This window comes from Columba livia, chromosome 25 (genome assembly GCF_036013475.1).
Source record: "Columba livia isolate bColLiv1 breed racing homer chromosome 25, bColLiv1.pat.W.v2, whole genome shotgun sequence".
Taxonomy (NCBI): Eukaryota; Metazoa; Chordata; class Aves; order Columbiformes; family Columbidae; genus Columba; species Columba livia.
This window is the reverse complement of record NC_088626.1, coordinates 308,756-324,949: the sequence shown is the minus strand read 5'-3', so window position 1 is coordinate 324,949 and position 16,194 is coordinate 308,756. Positions and strand designations below refer to the sequence as shown.

Here is a 16,194-nt window from a genome sequence, read left to right as displayed (position 1 = left end):
ATTTCCCTGTGGACAAATTCCAGCAAAAACTGTGGTATTTGCAAAAAAAAAAAAAAAGGGGGGAGAGAGAAAGAGCTGGTCTGTTTCTTAAAGAGGTATCGCGCCTGGGAAACCTGGCTGCGGTCCTGCCGGGCGAGCAGAGCCTGCGCAACAGCAACGTCCACTGTTCCCCCCGCAGCAGCACCAGCTGCTCACCACCCTTTGCAGGAAAAGGGCGCGCGCAAAGCAGAGCAGCAGGATGTAAAGCAGCGCGCAAAGCAGAGCAGCAGCACTGCCCGCTGCGGGCCCAGGGCTGGAGGGTGATGGCCGTGAAGCTCAGGTGCCAGAACAGGTGTGCGATCCGGCAGCGTCCCTTGGTGCGTGCGGAGCAGAAGGAGCTGCCTCAGTCCCCGTGCGCACAAGATCTGGCCATCGAGCAGCTCTGCCCCACGTGTGCCCACGCGTCCGTGTCCAAGGGAGCTTTCCTGAGCTCGGCACTTGTACAAAGCTCTCATTACTGCTGCTGCCTTTGCTTGAACAGCTTGTGCTATTTAATACAGGAACTACACCTCATTGAGAGGTAAATGGAAGAGGCTCTGCAGCCTGGAAGCGTGAAAGAGCCACTTTCACCTGAGGGCCAACAGAAGAGAGAAGCCAGTTAGCACCACTAATGAAGTGGAGAATTCAGCAGTAAACAAGAGAAATCTTCACCATACGGTGCCAGTGCCTGAATGAAAGAGGCGATTGGGTGGCGCAGGCCCACTCCTGCTGCTGGGCTCGGGAAACCATAGCAGAGCACCGAGCACTGTTTGCACCAAGAAATAGCTGCAAATGGACTTTTCATCCCTTGCGAAATCCTGACAGCCTAGAATTTGCTTTTACCAGAATCAGTTTAGAAATGCTGAAATGTCTGTTTTTGCGAATGTCCTACTGGTGTGCTGTAACGGAGTGCACAGAACAGGGCACTGGCTGTTCGGCTGAATTTCTCTCAATCTTTATTTGCACCCACGTCTTACATCCTCAGGTACAAGTCTCTGGTCTGGAACGTGACCCCTGCTCATCTGGAGCACTCAGAACCAAATTGTGCAAGTAACTCTCCATTTTAAATTGCAAGGTGGTAAGAAGGTCTCAGAGCGTCTCGTTTTCAGGGTGCCCATGGGCAGTGCTGTAATCCTCCTGTTCCAGGCCGAGCAGCGTGACAGAAACCCCACAGGCAGGCGGGCAAGATGGGGCGCAGGGAACTCTTGTTTTAAAGTTAGGGAGCTCTCCCAAAGGCAGCAGCAGCGACGCTGTGATAAAGCTACAGTCAGGATTCTGGTTGTCCCCGGCTCAGCAAACACCTCATGGAGCACGGAAAATGTCCTGTCCTGGCGACTCCAGAGACGGGCGATGCCGTGTACCTGGAGCACCCTGCACCGAATCTCAGGCTGGCTGCAGCCTACGCACCGCGCAGAGCCGCTGCGCTGGAGCCGCTGCGCTGGAGCCGCTGCGCTGGAGGCGCTGCCCGCGGAGCTCGGCACGGGCGGTGGCAGCGGGACCGCTGCGCGGCGGCGCCGCCGCGGCCAAGCCCGCCCGCACAGAGCCTGGGCAGCGCCTGCGCTCCGCCCGGGGAAGGCCGCTGCCGGCTCCCCGCTCCTCGCTGTGCTGATGCCACGTTCACGGCAGTAGTGCCTGTGTGAGAGGCCGAGAGTGGACTGCAAACTGAAACACAATTGCCCAGCAAAACATTTTTTCTTTTTTTTTTCTTAAAAAAAGGAAAAAAAAGAAAAAAGCAACAGCTCTGGTCTAGACCACTAAATTGCTTAATACACAGTGTAAGGTCTCTTAAATAGCAGCTGCCCAAGAAGGGCTGCTCTTCCAGCAAACCCCTTCCAAATTGGGTATTAACTTTTCTGAGTGAGGCCTGTGCAGCCATTTCCATTCATAATTACGTAGCCCGCTGCTTCTTAAATCTCTGCATAGTCTCTAATGTCATCATTTAACTTTGCTTTATAGCCATTTATTGCTGCCTCTCCCACAGGGGCTAACATGTTCTTATTGAATAATGAGAAGCTTTGCCACATGCCCAGTTTCAGCTGTCCCCAGCCCTCTCCTAGGCTTTGAAAAGCCCAGCCCAATTAACGCTGCTTATTTCTGGCTCCATTGTTGGTCCCTCAGCCTTCGAACCGCGCGCCCTGTGCCCACCGCAGCCTCCTCCGCTCGCTGTGGCTGCTCCCACGTCCCCCCATGACGGGCACTCGAGGTGACGAGCCCCCGCGCCACTGTCACCCACCCTGCTGGTGGAGCCCCCGCGCCGCCCAGCCCTGCCCGCGGCAGCGCCGGGGCTGCCGGGCACGCTCTGCGCGGCACTGGAATGCACGATTCCCTCCACGCCAGCCCGGGAAAACAGGCAGGCGTGGGATAATAGAATATATTAGCCCTGAGCCCATTCAGCCCCGGGCTCTTTAGGAACAATGCCTGCTAACTGAGCTGATTTTTGCCAAATGACTGGCTTTCGTGCATGAGCAGCAAAGTGGAGCCCCCAAATAGTCCTGTGCAACAATCCAGCAAGCGCTGTTGCCCAGGGCCCTTTGTTTTACTGCTGCATTCGAGGGCATGGAGGAGTCACGGCCTTGCCTGCCCTGGCATTTCTTCCCTGGTTTCCCACCGCTGCGCTTGCCCCGTCTCAGCCCCGACAGAGGCTGCGGTGATGGGGACGGTGACACCAGCAGCCACAGGCACCCGCTGTCCCTGCGCCAAGTGGGGTGACACAAACCCTCAGTGCCAGGGCTTGTGCTGCCCTCGGTGTCCGTGCACCCCTGCATCGGGATCCCCCCGTGCCACCAGCTCCCCCGCCACCTCGTGCAGCGGGACAGCTCCTGGAACCCCCGGGAATATTTGCCGTAGATTAGACACCCCTCGGCCAGCCGAGGGCCGACAGCCCGCGGGGCAGCCTGCCAGGAGGATGTCAGCTTTGCCGTGCTTTTCTGGCTTTCCCCGGGGATAGCTCCCAGGTTCCCATAGCAGCGATGCAGCTGGGAGCGCGCCCCAGCCCCAGCTCCGGGAGGCTCCGCAGCCGCCACCACCCGCCCCAGCGCCCAGCGGGCCATGCCGCACCAGGATCCGGTCACAGCGCGGCCGGGATCAAGGCACGAACAGCTCCAGCCGATGTCTCCTGTTAGTGTGAAATTAGCGCCATTAAATGCCATAACTAAACACAATCAACAAAGGGTTTACTAGCTGGGTAACATATAAAGAACTACAACAGCTAATGCCTTCAGCACCGCTGAAACTCTGACCGTCTGCCCCTTGTCCCAGGAGGGAACCGATGGCAAATATTTACAGGGGCTTATAAATATTTATCCTGTAATAACTTGCTGCATTACAGCACATTCTTCTCCATGAGGCTCCGCTTTGCCCTGAACCAGGTGCAGGCTGCTGAGAGGGTCTGTAGCGTATATAAAGTTTGCCTGAATAACATACAGCGGGCGCTGGCGTTCAATAAAATATCCAGCAGCTGAGCCGCTTGCGTGAAAGGCGCTGCAAGTCATTTCTTACCCAACAAAAGAAAAATGTGGCTGGGGAGCACAGGTGTGCAGGCACCTCGGTGCGGGTGCAAACCCCTCCGCGTTGCCAGAGCAACCCGGGAAATGCTGCGGGTCCCCGGGGAGCCGTAACTCACACCCGCGTGAGGGGCCTCAGCCTTGGCGCAGCCGCTGTGACCGGGCGCATGGGCACCCTGGGCTGCCGGGCAGGGGACCCAAGGGAGGGAGCCGGGGACCTGCCCGCCGCCACAGACTTCTCGTCGCGCATCTCGGTGGAAGCGTGACTCGCTAGGCAGCCAAGGGAGCCTGCAGGCGGCATCTTGTGCTGTCGTTCCATGTGTTTGGGGGACAGACGTTTATCTTCCCTTTAGTCATTTTTTGAGCCATCCATCCACTTATTTATCTTTCTCATGCTTAACGGTTTGCAAGAGTGTAAGCAGCCTGTGGTTTGGAAAGCATGTGACAACCTCTGAGCAGCCCCGGAGATGGGGTTCTGAACCGCTTTCTAACACGAATAAATAAACAGCGCGGAAAGGCTCCATTGTGTATATGCTAGGTTGCTATTTTCTTAACCCTGTCTCATTAAGATGGATGGAGTTTCTGCTTATTAGTAATTTGGCAAGTTCCTCTTTGTGTACACTCTGCACTTCTCACTAATGATGCTTTGCTTCAGTGATTAACAAAGGAGACTTCCAGCATAGTCAGTGAAAACACAGCCACGCACTTGGGGCACTGGGACGGAAACCCAGTGTTCTGGAGATGCCGTTTGTGGAAGACAAGAAACTGCAGGGAACCCAGAAATGAAAAGCTGCTGGTCATAAAATCTTTCCTGACATTCAAATAATTTTGACCTAAGGACACTGGTGCTTTGATTTACACGCACAATTGCGGGGCTGACAGAGCCTATAACAAAGTGATTCAGAGCCCTCGCGCTGCTGCTCCTAAAACACGTCTGAGGGAGACGAAGCTGGCACTGCTACCGCCTGGATTTACAGCTGGCCATTAAAGTATGTTTACAAGCCTTTAGTACAGTGTACACATCTGGTAAATCATTGATTGAACAAATAGCTCCTGGTATCATGCTCCCTCTGTCAACTTTTTCCACTACGACGTTACCCAGCTCCGAACCGTCTGCTCCAGGCCCATTTTCCCTGGTGTCTGCCAGGTGTGAGCGCGCGTGCCCGAGCAAACAGCCGTGCGCACACCAGCATCCATGCACGCGCATCGAGCAGTTGCGCACACCAGCATCCATGCACACACATTGAGCAGCTGTGCACACCAGCATCCATGCACGCACATTGCGCAGCTGTGCACACCAGCATCCATGCACACACATCGAGCAGCTGCGCACACCAGCATCCATGCACGCACATTGCGCAGCTGCGCACACCAGCATCCATGCACGCACATTGCGCAGCTGTGCACACCAGCATCCATGCACACACATCGAGCAGCTGCGCACACCAGCATCCATGCACACACATCGAGCAGCTGCGCACACCAGCATCCATGCACACACATTGAGCAGCTGTGCACACCAGCATCCATGCACGCACATTGCGCAGCTGTGCACACCAGCATCCATGCACACACATCGAGCAGCTGCGCACACCAGCATCCATGCACGCACATTGCGCAGCTGCGCACACCAGCATCCATGCACGCGCATCGAGCAGCTGTGCACACCAGCATCCACACACATACTCAGCAGCTGCGCACACCCGCATCCATGCACACACACTCAGCAGCTGCGCACACCCGCATCCATGCACACACACTCAGCAGCTGCGCACACCAGCATCCATGCACGCACATCGAGCAGCTGTGCACACCAGCATCCACACACATACTCAGCAGCTGCGCACACCCGCATCCATGCACACACACTCAGCAGCTGAGCACACCAGCATCCATGCACACACATCGAGCAGCTGCGCACACCAGCATCCATGCACACATACTCAGCATCCACACACACACTCAGCAGCTGTGCACACACACACAGCATCCGTGCACCACCGCGGCACCAACGGGTGACAGCCAGGGCTGGCAGGTCCCTGTCTCTGCCGCGTCGGCCCCAGCACAGTGGGAGGAACAGGGGATGGAGCGGGGAACGGGGAGCAGGATCCACGTCCCCTGGCGCCGCGGCGTGGCGCGCAGCCCGTGCACAGGACCTGCGCCAAAGGCTTCCTTGCAGCAGGAGGAAAATGCCGTGTTTGGTGTTTTACCGAAGTGCCGGTGCCCGGGGAGCGGGAGGAGCCACGAGCCCCCACCGCAGCTCATTGCGCTGCTGTGAGAGCATCTGGCCAGATGTGCAGCGACCTGTGGCCATGCCGGCTCCCCTGGCCAGGGAGCTGGGCAAAGGCCAAAGGGTAAAGGGCAGCCCACGGGAGCAGGAACAAAGCTGGATCAGCTCATCCGTGCAAACCTTTTCAAGAGCTTTTGGGACATGGGACTAGATCATCTTTAAGGTCCTTTCCAACCCAAACCATTCTATGATTCCACGAAACAATTTTAGAACAACAACAAAAATACGCAGCCAGATTTAATTGTTAGCAATAACCTGTTACAATGGCAGCTCATTAGCCCAAGTGCAAACAGCTTAAAAGTGTTGGTGCGATTTGTGGGATCCTGTGGGGTCTTCTGGGATTTTCTGGGGTTCCTGTAAAACTGATGCAAAGAAGAAACAGCCCGCGCGTCCTGAGGAGAGGAGAACGTTGCTGCCTTCACCTCGCACCAGCTGCTGCTGCCTCTGAGGGCGCCGGGGACGCGCCGGCTCGAGGTGGATTTGCTGGGGCTCCCGAATTTCTGGTTTTTATAGGGCTGGCAGGGCATCCGGGAGGGAGGAGAGGGAAATGGACTTTTCCTTCCCCCATAAACAGTTTTATGGAAAATTTTAAGAGGGATTTAAAGAAGAACGTCTTCTCCCCCGCCAGCCGTGCTGTGCGGTTCAAACCGCCTGCAGAAGGAACGAGGGCAGGCAGCGGAGCCCAGCGCCCGCAGCAGCCCGTCCTCTGCACGGGGGAGCAGATCCTGCTTGTTCTCTCCTGCCTGAGAAACACATGCCTAAAACTCAAGTACATAAATTTTTTCTAACCTAATTCATTTTGTAGATTGATGGAGAAAATCCATAACAAATATTTATGACTTTGCAATAAATAACCCTCACAGAAGTTACAAAGAGCTCTGGCGAGTCTCAGGGTAACTTTCAGCGAGTTCCAGGGGTCAGGGCAGATCGGGATACTAAGTCTATAGTGTTCCAGCCTTTGGCTCATCTGTTTTGAATTATCGGTATTACTCAGTTGAGCAGCGCTCTCAATGGAGTAGCTGTGCTGTGATTCCATGCCATATTTTATTTCTATGGTGGGAGAGAGGCTTCAATAATTATTAGTTGTGCTGTGTTTCAGCCAGCAGAAACGCAGCCCCGGGGAGCAGGGGCCGGTCCTGCGGGTGCTCGCGGGACGGTGCCCGCGCTCCGGCGAGCCCGCCCGGCGCAGGGCCCCGGGCACGGTGCGCTGTGCTGCCCGCAGGCCGGGGCCGGGCAGGGTGCTCGCGGGCTGCCCGTGGCAGACGGGTCTGGCTCAGCCGCGGGGCGTGGGGGTGCGGGGCGGAGCTCGGGGGCACGGGCCGACCCGCGAGCCCCGCGCCAGGCGATGCTGGTGGCGTTTCAGCGGCAGCCGGGGCAGATGCTGCACCACAGAACGCTCAAACCCCGGCGCAAAGCGCGGGGCCGCGGTGCGACCGCGGAGCCAGGACCGCGCTCTGCGGCCCAACACAGCGGCTCGCGCTTTGCTTTTCCTGCGGGACCTTGTCACCCGTGCCCACGCAGAGCGTGCCCAGCGCTGTGCGGCACCACTGCACGCACCGAGGCAGCATCGCCTGCCCCGCCTGGGCACCGGGCCCCGCACCGGGCACCAGAGCCAGGACGCGGCACCGAACCGCCGCCGAACCCCGGCACCCGCTTCCCGCAGCCCGTCCCCGCTCCATCCTCGTTAGCTCCTAATCCCCGCGGCAGCAGGAGGACCCGGCGGCCGCTCCCCGCGCGGGTCCTTTCAGGGCTTTCAGAACCCGGGTCAGACGCGTCTTCTGACCTGTGACCCGTCGCTTCCCTCCTCACCATAATTATCTAATACCGCGCTCTCCCTGCCAAGGACAATGAAACAATTTGTCACTTCAATTGTCTGTCAGTCAACACTGGGGCCTTTTCAACAGGCCAACACATGTTTTTTGAGAGCTTGTCAGCAAGGGCTGTCTGGCCAGGCACACAACCATGGAAAATGGAACCTTTGTTAATTCTGGTTCTTAGAAAAGTAAATCCATTCACTTGCTTTTTTCAGGCCTTCAGTTTGGAATTTGCACAAGAAGCTGAATTGCCCCTGATCCCTAAATGATTGGTCAGCGGATTTGCATGAGGAAGCAGAAATTAATTATTCTTTTCTTTTCTTTTTTATTTTCTGTAATTGTGTGTTTAGAAATGAGATTACATTCTGCAGCAGCACGAGGGGCTGGGGGGAATTGCTTTGCATTCGTTTGGCTCCTTAGAGCTAAGATCACCTAATCGTTTCAAGCATTTCCTAAGACTCCCTCTCTCCTTCTCGGCTTTAGTGACCAAACCCAGGCTGCGCTGCTTCCCGGGGAGCTTTGTGGCAGCCGAGCTCAGCGCGGAGCCGGGGGCTCGTCCCGCTGGCGCCGTCTCCGCGCTGCTCGGGGCACCGAACGCGTCCCAGAGACAGACACCTCCGTCTTCAGGTGCTCCCCGTTTTCTTAGCCACACAGAGGCTTCGTTTGGGGCAGGCGTGGAACGTTTTATTTGAAAGCATTGCAGAAACGCTAGATGGCCCCTTCTTGATTACAAACGCCCTGAGTGAAAACCTCTCCAGATTCAGCTTTCCAGAATACCGCTATCCAAACCTAATTCAAACCATACAGGGAGCCCCAACTTAGAATCTTTCAAGGCTATAAAATGAAACAAATTGCCTTTGCGAGCATATCTCCCAATCTAAGCTATGCCTGCAAATTCGATTTGTCCTCTCGGATCTATACGGCATTAGGTGGCCTGAAAGACTCTTTGTCTCAAAGCCCCCCTGTCTCCTTCGCCAGCCTCGAGTTTCTGCATTGAGAGCTCTGCTCATTAACTGTGAGGACTCGGTGACCCCCGACTTCTCGGCGGGAGGGCAGCGGAGCCGCCACCACGGTGCCCGTGGGCTTCGCCCGCGGCCGGACGCGGGGTCACAGCGAGGGAAGCCCACGGTGACGCGCGGGGACGGCAGCGGTGACATTCGGTGCGGTCGGGGTCAGGATCTCCCGCCTGCAGACCGCAGCTGGTTTGACTTACAGATAACAAACGCAATGCTGTTCCCCGCGCTGGTTTCTGCTCTGCGAACACGGACCCGCCGGCACGGGTTCGAATTCCCGTCCGCAGGCTGCCCACCGGGAAACCTCACTGGGGCCTGGGGACAGCGGGGCTGGGGACGACCCCGCGCCCCGGGACCGGCAGAGGGACCCTGTCACGGCAGAGGGGCGGGCAGGGCACTCGCAGCCCCCCAGCTCTGTCCATCGCCGTTTTCCTCAGAGGGTGTGAGCTTCCCCAGGACGGTGTAACCACATGAAGGTGACACAACCGCAAATCCCCAGCTGTGTGACCGTCACAGGGTCTGGGGGTGTCCCGCGGCCCGTGCTGAGGCTGTTTGTTCAAGCAAACCCATTAGGTGTTTATTAGCCTTCATTATGGAGTGCTAGAGGGTTAATTAGTTCAGGCTGTTCCTGCGGGAGGGGTGGGGGGCAGGAGGGTGAGGCGAGATCCGCAGCCATATCCAGGTTCCTGGGGCAGCCCACCACTTAGCCTGGTGCCTTTATTTTTTTCCCCTATTTATCTCTTCCCTAAGCAAATTAGGGGTCTCGTTGTCACATCTGCAAGCTCTTCGGCACAAGGAGTGCCTGGGCAAGAAGAGGCTGGGGTGCCCGGCTCCTCTGCGCATCCGGGACAGGGGACAGTCTGGCTCCTCCACGGGGCTGGTGCGGGGGCGGGCGAGCAGGCAGAAGGCAGCCTGCAGCAGTGCAGAGGCCCGGCCCAGGGCTGCTTTGCTGGGGAGAACAGCCCCAGTTCTTCCCTGCTCACGACGGGGTGTCCGTCGCCAGCTGAGCCTGGCGCCTCTCCAGGCACCGGTGCTGGGCGCTGCCGGGGCAGCGGAGAACGCGTCCCGGAGCTGGGACCACGCAGCCCGTCCCAGCGCCCGCAGCCGGACAGCCCCGGGGACTGGACCCCTCCCTGCCCACCCCACCAGGGTCCGCATGCTGCTCGGGGGCCCCCACCCCCGAGGATTAAGGGTTAATGTTTCTTGCTGCTCCGCTGGCGTTGGATTCATCTTGGCCATCAAGAGTCCTCTTGCAGAGGGCGGACAATGCGGCACCGGGCTCTGCTGCAACGCGAGCGAAGCAGCTCGGCCAGCGTGCAGAGGGAAACCGCACGTGCTGGAAACGTGGGGTTCGTGGAAATGGAGAAGCTCCCAGGCTGGCCCAGCGCCGCGAGCCGTGCGGCGTCCACCGCGGGGACGGCGCTGCCCACCCGCGCCCCGGCCGCCCAGCCGCCGCCCCGGGGAAACAGCGCGGGTTCCGCTTCAAGACCGAAGAGACAAAGGTTCAATGCAAACAGGAAAAGGTGTCTTTGAGAAGCCCTTGTGCTGCCTTTGTGCGCACACCCGGACACCCACAGGCCCCGTCTGCCACCCCCTGTGTATTCAGATTCGTGTATTCCTCGTGATGGGAGGAGCAAACGTTATCGGCTTTTTAGCGAGACAAAATGAAATCCAGCAGAAGAGCACAATGAAGCGATGCACAGGCAGTCAGGTGCAAGATAACAATGGCTGTGGCCCTGCTTAATTATTTCTGCTCCACCTAATTGCCAAAAACCAGTCATTTCCACTTAAAAGACACTCTGTGTGATGTTCAGAAGGGTGATTCCCCTGTGGAACTGCGGTTTCCCCAGAGCAGCCACAGCTTTGAAGAGGGATCCCCTGGAGGGTCAGCATTAGACATTAGCATTTTCCAATTACTGTGCCCAAGTCCCTTTTGGTGGGAACTCTGCCCCGAAAAGCAGCGCCCGCTGCAGCCGGATCCGCACGCTGGCTCTGCGCTCAATGTGCCTCGCTTGGAGGGTCCTGGCGGGGTCTGGGAGCCCCCGGACCCCCCCAAAATGTCCCACGGCCTCGGGACGGCTGGTCCAGACCTCGCTAATTGTACAGCCGTATGCACCCAGTGTGCAAGTGCTCAGGCATCCAGCTCCTCCAGCACAATGTTTAGAAGCAGCATCAGCACCTTTGGGAGTCTGAAGGAGATGGTGCTCCGAGGAGATGTGTCTGCTTTGTTTTTCAAATCCCCTGGGGACAGCTTGCCGTAGAGATCTCGGAAATCTTCAATCAGTTAGATCATTCTCTGCTTCCCCAGGTTTCTGAATTGGCTGAAAGGGTGCTGTTATTTTTCAGGGGTTTTGTGGAGGCCGCAGCACTCGATGCGCTGAAGTGTTCCACCGTCCCACGAGGCTCGCCTACGCCGTACGCTTTTGTTCATTTGAACTGCTTTTACATAGTGTCATTAGATCCAGAGGCCGTTGTGCTGCGGCATGTGAATGTTCCCTCTGTGTAAAGGGATTCCGGACCGGGGCGCAGGGGCGGCGCTGGAGCCGTCCCGCTCTGCCGCGCGCTCCGGTTTCCGCGTCCCGTGATGGCGTATCTGCAACCGGGGAGAACAGGGAACGTACAAATTCGGGTGTGATCGTCAATAATTTCCCGTGCTACTTGTCTGGATTTGGTAAGAATAGTTTTCAGGTTTTTCTTAAACTAAATGATCTTTGACCTCACTTATGCCTTGCAGAAGCAGGATTCCTGAGGTCAAAGGTTAATGGGTCTGGAAATTGTTGTGTGTTTATCAGCAAAAGCTGTTCAGGACAACGCTGCTGCAGATGCTGCCCCTTCCCGCAGGCTCCGGTTGCCACGATGACATCGCCACACCGACACCGGGCGGGAGGGGCGGAGGCAGCGGGTCTGTCCCGCTCCGGGACGCGAACCCGCATCTGTCCCGCTCCGGGACGCGAACCCGCGACCAGCGGCGGGGAGGCCGCGCGGCCAATGGGAGGCGAGCGGTGCGCGCACATGCGCAGATTGCTCTCCGCGGGGTGGCGAGGCGGTGGCGCGTGCGCCGGGCGGCACTTCCGTCGCTTCCGCATCCCGGAGTGGTCCCGACGCTTTGCGACAGCCGCAAGCGGTCGGAGCGGAGCGGGCGGCCCGGTGCGGTGCGGTGCGGTGCGGTGCGGTGCGGTGCGGTGCGGTGCGGTGCGGTGCGGGCGGCGATGCGGCCGCAGCAGGCGCCCGTGTCGGGCAAGGTGTTCATCCAGCGCGACTACAGCGGCGGGACGCGCTGCCAGTTCCAGAGCAAGTTCCCGGCCGAGCTGGAGAACAGGGTGAGGCGGGCGGGCCCGCGGCGGGGCGGGCGCCGGCGGCGGTCACGGGTGACCGGGCAGACCCGCGCGGCCGTGGGCGCGCTCTGCGGCTCCCGGGGCGGCGGGCGCGGTGCAGGGGGCTCTCCCCGCGGGGCGCTGCCGGGGGCCCGGCGCGGCCCTCCCGCCCTGCGGCGCGGCCCTGGCGGGCGGGACGGCGCGTTCCGGAGCTCAGAGGCACATCCTGCGCTGCTGGCGTTCGCTGTCCGGCCTCAGTCGTTGTTTGCTGCACTTCTGATCAGCTGCCGTGAGAAAACACTTGTAATTCCCAGCGGAAAGCCGCATGAAAAGTACTTCAACGTGGTTCTCCCGGTGTTGATGACGTGCTGGTGTTCGGAGCCGCTCAGCACCCGGGCAGAACGCGTCCCTTGTGCCCCCGGCCCGGCCAGCGCCGCTCAGCACCCGGGCAGAACGCGTCCCTTGTGCGGGGCACAGCGCGGGCATTGTTGTGCTGTCCCTGTGGCCCGGCCAGCGCCGCTCAGCACCCGGGCAGAACGCGTCCCTTGTGCGGGGCACAGCGCGGGTGTTGCGCTGTCCCGCTCCGCAGCCCCACCAGGGCCGTCTCGCGCTCCCCGTGGGCGCTCGGACGCCTTCCGCTGCCGCCAAAACAAACGCTCTTTGCCAACGCCTTTTTTTTTCCTCTCTGCGCTTTTTTCTGTTCCTCATTCCTTTGTTTAGTTTTGTGTCTTTTTCGAGAGCTTGTTTGACCAGCACTGCAGCAGCAGCAAGGCGGTGTTGAAATGAAGAGTTACCCCAATCAGTCCACTCCCCAGCTGCTCTTTTTAATCCAGCAGATCGCTTTGATTGGGAATTAAGGTGGTGGTGGTGGTGTTTTCTGTTTGAACTGCACAGTCGTTTAGTTATGTTATTCTTAATTGTTTTGCTTCCAGACTGTGTTGGAGTTCAGATTTGATCCAACCACTTGGCAGATATTTAACACAGAACCACGGGTGTGTAACCGGAGTGTCCTTCAGGCTTTGGCTCCGCACGCGGCAGCTGCGGGGCTGCAGATAAGCAGTAAACGCAGGCAGATGCCCGCAGATAGCGGTGAGTTCCGACATGTGCCGGGCGTGACGGCTAAACCTCATTTCTCGTGCAGATCGACAGGCAGCAGTTTGAGGAGACTGTCCGGACGCTGAACAACCTCTATGCAGAGGCTGAGAAACTTGGGGGCCAGTCTTACCTGGAGGGCTGTCTCGCCTGCCTGACCGCCTACACCATCTTCCTGTGCATGGAGACGCATTACGAAAAGGTGTGTGTCTGTTCATTACAGTGTTACTGGGAAGGCAGTTTATCTCCTAAACTTCAGTCAAATACGTTTCTTGGTGGCGCTGCTGTGACAGGCGCCATTGTCATACAGATTCCATATAGACTCTGGATCTTAACTGAAGAGCGATTTGGCATAAACGGCAGACAGACTTGTGTGCGGTAGTCAGTCTGAGTAACGCAGTGGCTGCTCGTACCGCAGAGGAATCGCACGAGTTCCGTCTCTGGTTGTGTGCTGGGTTCTCTGACGTTGCCGTGTCCGCGCTGTCGCTGGGGCTCTGACTCCAGCACGGGGAAACCCGGCGGGGGAGCTGTGACTTCCGCGCTGTTCTGTTGCCAGGTCCTAAAGAAAATAGCCAAGTTCATCCAGGAACAGAACGAGAAGATCTATGCTCCTCAGGGCCTCCTTCTGACAGACCCCATCGAACGAGGACTGAGAGTTGTATCCTTCGGTGGTTTCTTAGGTGGCAGGAGACGATCTGTCAGGTAACGCGAGGAGGCGAAGCTCCCAAACCCTGCACACGCAGCATCTTGTGTTCTTGCTGCCAGAACAGCCCTGGGCTGCGTGTGCCACCGACCTCGCCTGACGGCACCTCGTGTGTGGGCTTCCTAGCTCTGAAACGGCTTTGAAACTGTGGGTGCGGAGCAGAAGGGTCAAAGGTTCTAATATCTGAGTGTTTTTCTGCCTTATTTTAGTTTGTTTTCATCATCTTTTTGTAGTATGTTTCCGTAACAGCTGTTTTGTGCAGATTGAAATTACCATTTATGAAGACAGAGGTATGACCAGTGGGAGATAAAAGCGCGGAGTCGCAGGTACGTGTTAACCTTGTACTACGTTCTCAATTTCAACGTGTTCTCTGTGCTCGGAGGGGTAGATTCTGTCATACTGAGAATATTTATCCCACAGCAGAATGTAATCAAAAGCTGCTCACGTAAACGTCGTGCGGACTGGGTTTTCTGAATGAGTACTTGGTAGTGGAAAGAAATCCTTGCATGACTCTGTCCCCGAGTGTATTCTGGCATACAAAACCTTTTCATTGCGGTTTTTCGGCTGTTCCAGTTCTCATTCCATGAGGCTTTCAGTTACAAGTGGCCAGCAACCCCCAGCTTTGGGAGCTTTAACTGGGAAAAGGTGCTGAGAGGCGCTTTGTGTTCATGACGCTGCGTGGCAGAGTCACCAGTTGAGGAGAGTGCTCCAAGTACTCCAAGGACAGGGGCTAAAATAAAGGACCATGCTAACTGTGTGCAGTACAGAACTGCGAAATTACCATCCCGGGCTTTCCAGGATTCATATTTACCTCCCATTAAGCTTTGCTTATGAAAAGCTCACACCTGAACCGGCTCCCTGGTCCTGGGTGCTCTGCGCCAGCCTGGGCCTGGTTGTTGGCAGCGTGTGCAGGAAGGAGACTGGAAGTGTTCTCGCCGGTTGTGCGGGAAGAAGAAAAGTAGCGAAGGTCTTTGTTTGCGGTTGAGCGTTGGCTTCTGGCTCGCGCTCTCAGAGCGCGCGGGGCGCTCCCTGTCCTGCCGCCCGCCTCCCGAGGTGACGGAACGGCTCTGCGCAGGCTTCCATGGGGTTTTGTTCGTCTTGTTTAGTAACACCTTCTAATACTATGAAACTTGTTTTCTAGCAGGCAACAGTGGACTTGCTGTATCCAGGTTCCCCTACCTCCTCCGTTAGAGCATCATTCCTTTCCCTGCTGCCAGATCCACAGTGCCAGGTACCGCACGGACTGAGCTCGCCGGCCGCTCCGCGCCGGGCCAGCATCCATTTTGTGGCAGACGGTTAAGCCATCAGGTCACTTCTTAGCTTGGTTGTTGTGTTGTTTTTTCCAAGAAAAAGCAGAAGTGGTAAAACCACGTCCTCTTCTGAAAGAAACGGGTGCCGAGCCCAGCAGAAGTCTGGCTTTAGTCACCTGAGCGCAGCGATGTTCCTCCTTAGTTCTTAAGCCCTGCTGTGCCTCAGTCGGGCTTTGTAAAGCTGCGAGTTGAGCTGGGAATTGTCCAGAAGCGAGGCTTTCCCTCCCGGCCGGTGCTGGAGCGAGAGGATGCCCAGAGCCTGTGCCTGGCGAGAAGTGGCTCTCGGCAACGAGCGTTTTACGTTTCCTGTGCTGATTCTTGTGGAAAACTAGAAGGCAAGGTGTTCTTTGTTTTAGCGTTTTGGTTGTTCCTGGAGGGCGGAGGAACAGCCGGAGTTTAATCCTGGTGTATTTCCTACTCGTGCGTCTGTGCTGTTGTTGCGTTTGTCAGCGCTCACCAGAAGAGGGGGGTCTGTTCCTTCACGGACCGGTCGGTTCTATAAAATGGATGCTGAGCCCATACACATAACAATTCCTGCCCTGCTCTGGTTAATATGTGAAGTGTAAAACTGTTTCTTTATGGATTTATGATATATAACTTATAGGAAAACACTGATTGGCAAACCGTGAGGTGCGTAAGGTGGTTCCGTAGGTTTCGGCTGGCGCGCTCCCCGCGGCGTCCCCGCGGTTCTGCACGCCCGGCTGGCCTGCTGGGCCCCGGCGGGGCGGGGCGGGGCGGGGCGGGAGGGGCGGGGCGGGGCGGGCCCGGCTCCTGCGCGGGGCGGGGCGGGGCGGGGCGGGAGGGGCGGGGCTGCCGGGGCCGCGGGCGGTGCTGTGGGTGCTCAGTCTGGGTCTCAAATTCCAGCCTTGTTACTCGGCCACTGATTTCTTTTTCTTTTCTTTTTTTTTTTTTTGAGAGATGTGTTTAATATTTTAATTGTACAAAACTTGTTTTTTCTAAACTGTAACAGTGTTCGCCTTCACATCTGTTGCAATACTGGCAGAAGTACTAATGGATGAGTAAACTTTTTCTTACACCGTGTCCGTGTCGTGTGTGGCGGTGCCGCCTGGCGCGCAGCGGTTCGGCTTCGGCCCGGCGGCGGCTGCGAACGGGCCGCGCTGCGCCAGCCGCCGCGGC

General features: G+C 57.5%; 1 protein-coding gene across 3 annotated transcripts; it reads left to right on the top strand.

Moving 5' to 3' along the window:
- Nucleotides 1-11,688: 11,688 nt before the first annotated feature.
- On the top strand, nucleotides 11,689-16,098 carry GOLGA7 (golgin A7). Of its 3 annotated transcripts, none has more exons than XM_065040828.1 (6): nucleotides 11,689-11,958; nucleotides 12,885-12,944; nucleotides 13,094-13,246; nucleotides 13,601-13,702; nucleotides 14,010-14,073; nucleotides 14,892-16,098. In XM_065040828.1, the coding sequence occupies exons 1-5, from the start codon at nucleotides 11,848-11,850 to the stop codon at nucleotides 14,055-14,057; spliced, it is 474 nt and encodes a 157-aa protein (XP_064896900.1). In that variant the 5' UTR covers nucleotides 11,689-11,847; the 3' UTR covers nucleotides 14,058-14,073; nucleotides 14,892-16,098. The 3 variants fall into 3 exon arrangements, with proteins under 3 accessions (XP_064896900.1, XP_064896899.1, XP_064896901.1); XM_065040827.1 differs by having other exon boundaries at nucleotides 11,692-11,958; nucleotides 14,889-16,098; XM_065040829.1 differs by lacking the exon at nucleotides 12,885-12,944 and having other exon boundaries at nucleotides 11,702-11,958; nucleotides 14,889-16,098.
- Nucleotides 16,099-16,194: the final 96 nt, after the last annotated feature.

Bases quoted from the DNA above. Each gene is read 5' to 3' on its own strand.
- GOLGA7 (XM_065040828.1), top strand. From the start codon at position 11,848: ATGCGGCCGCAGCAGGCGCCCGTGTCGGGCAAGGTGTTCATCCAGCGC. The intron at 11,959-12,884 runs GTGAGGCGGGCG...TTTTGCTTCCAG, and splicing joins CGGCCGAGCTGGAGAACAGG to ACTGTGTTGGAGTTCAGATT. The intron at 13,703-14,009 runs GTATCCTTCGGT...TGTTTTGTGCAG, and splicing joins TCGAACGAGGACTGAGAGTT to ATTGAAATTACCATTTATGA.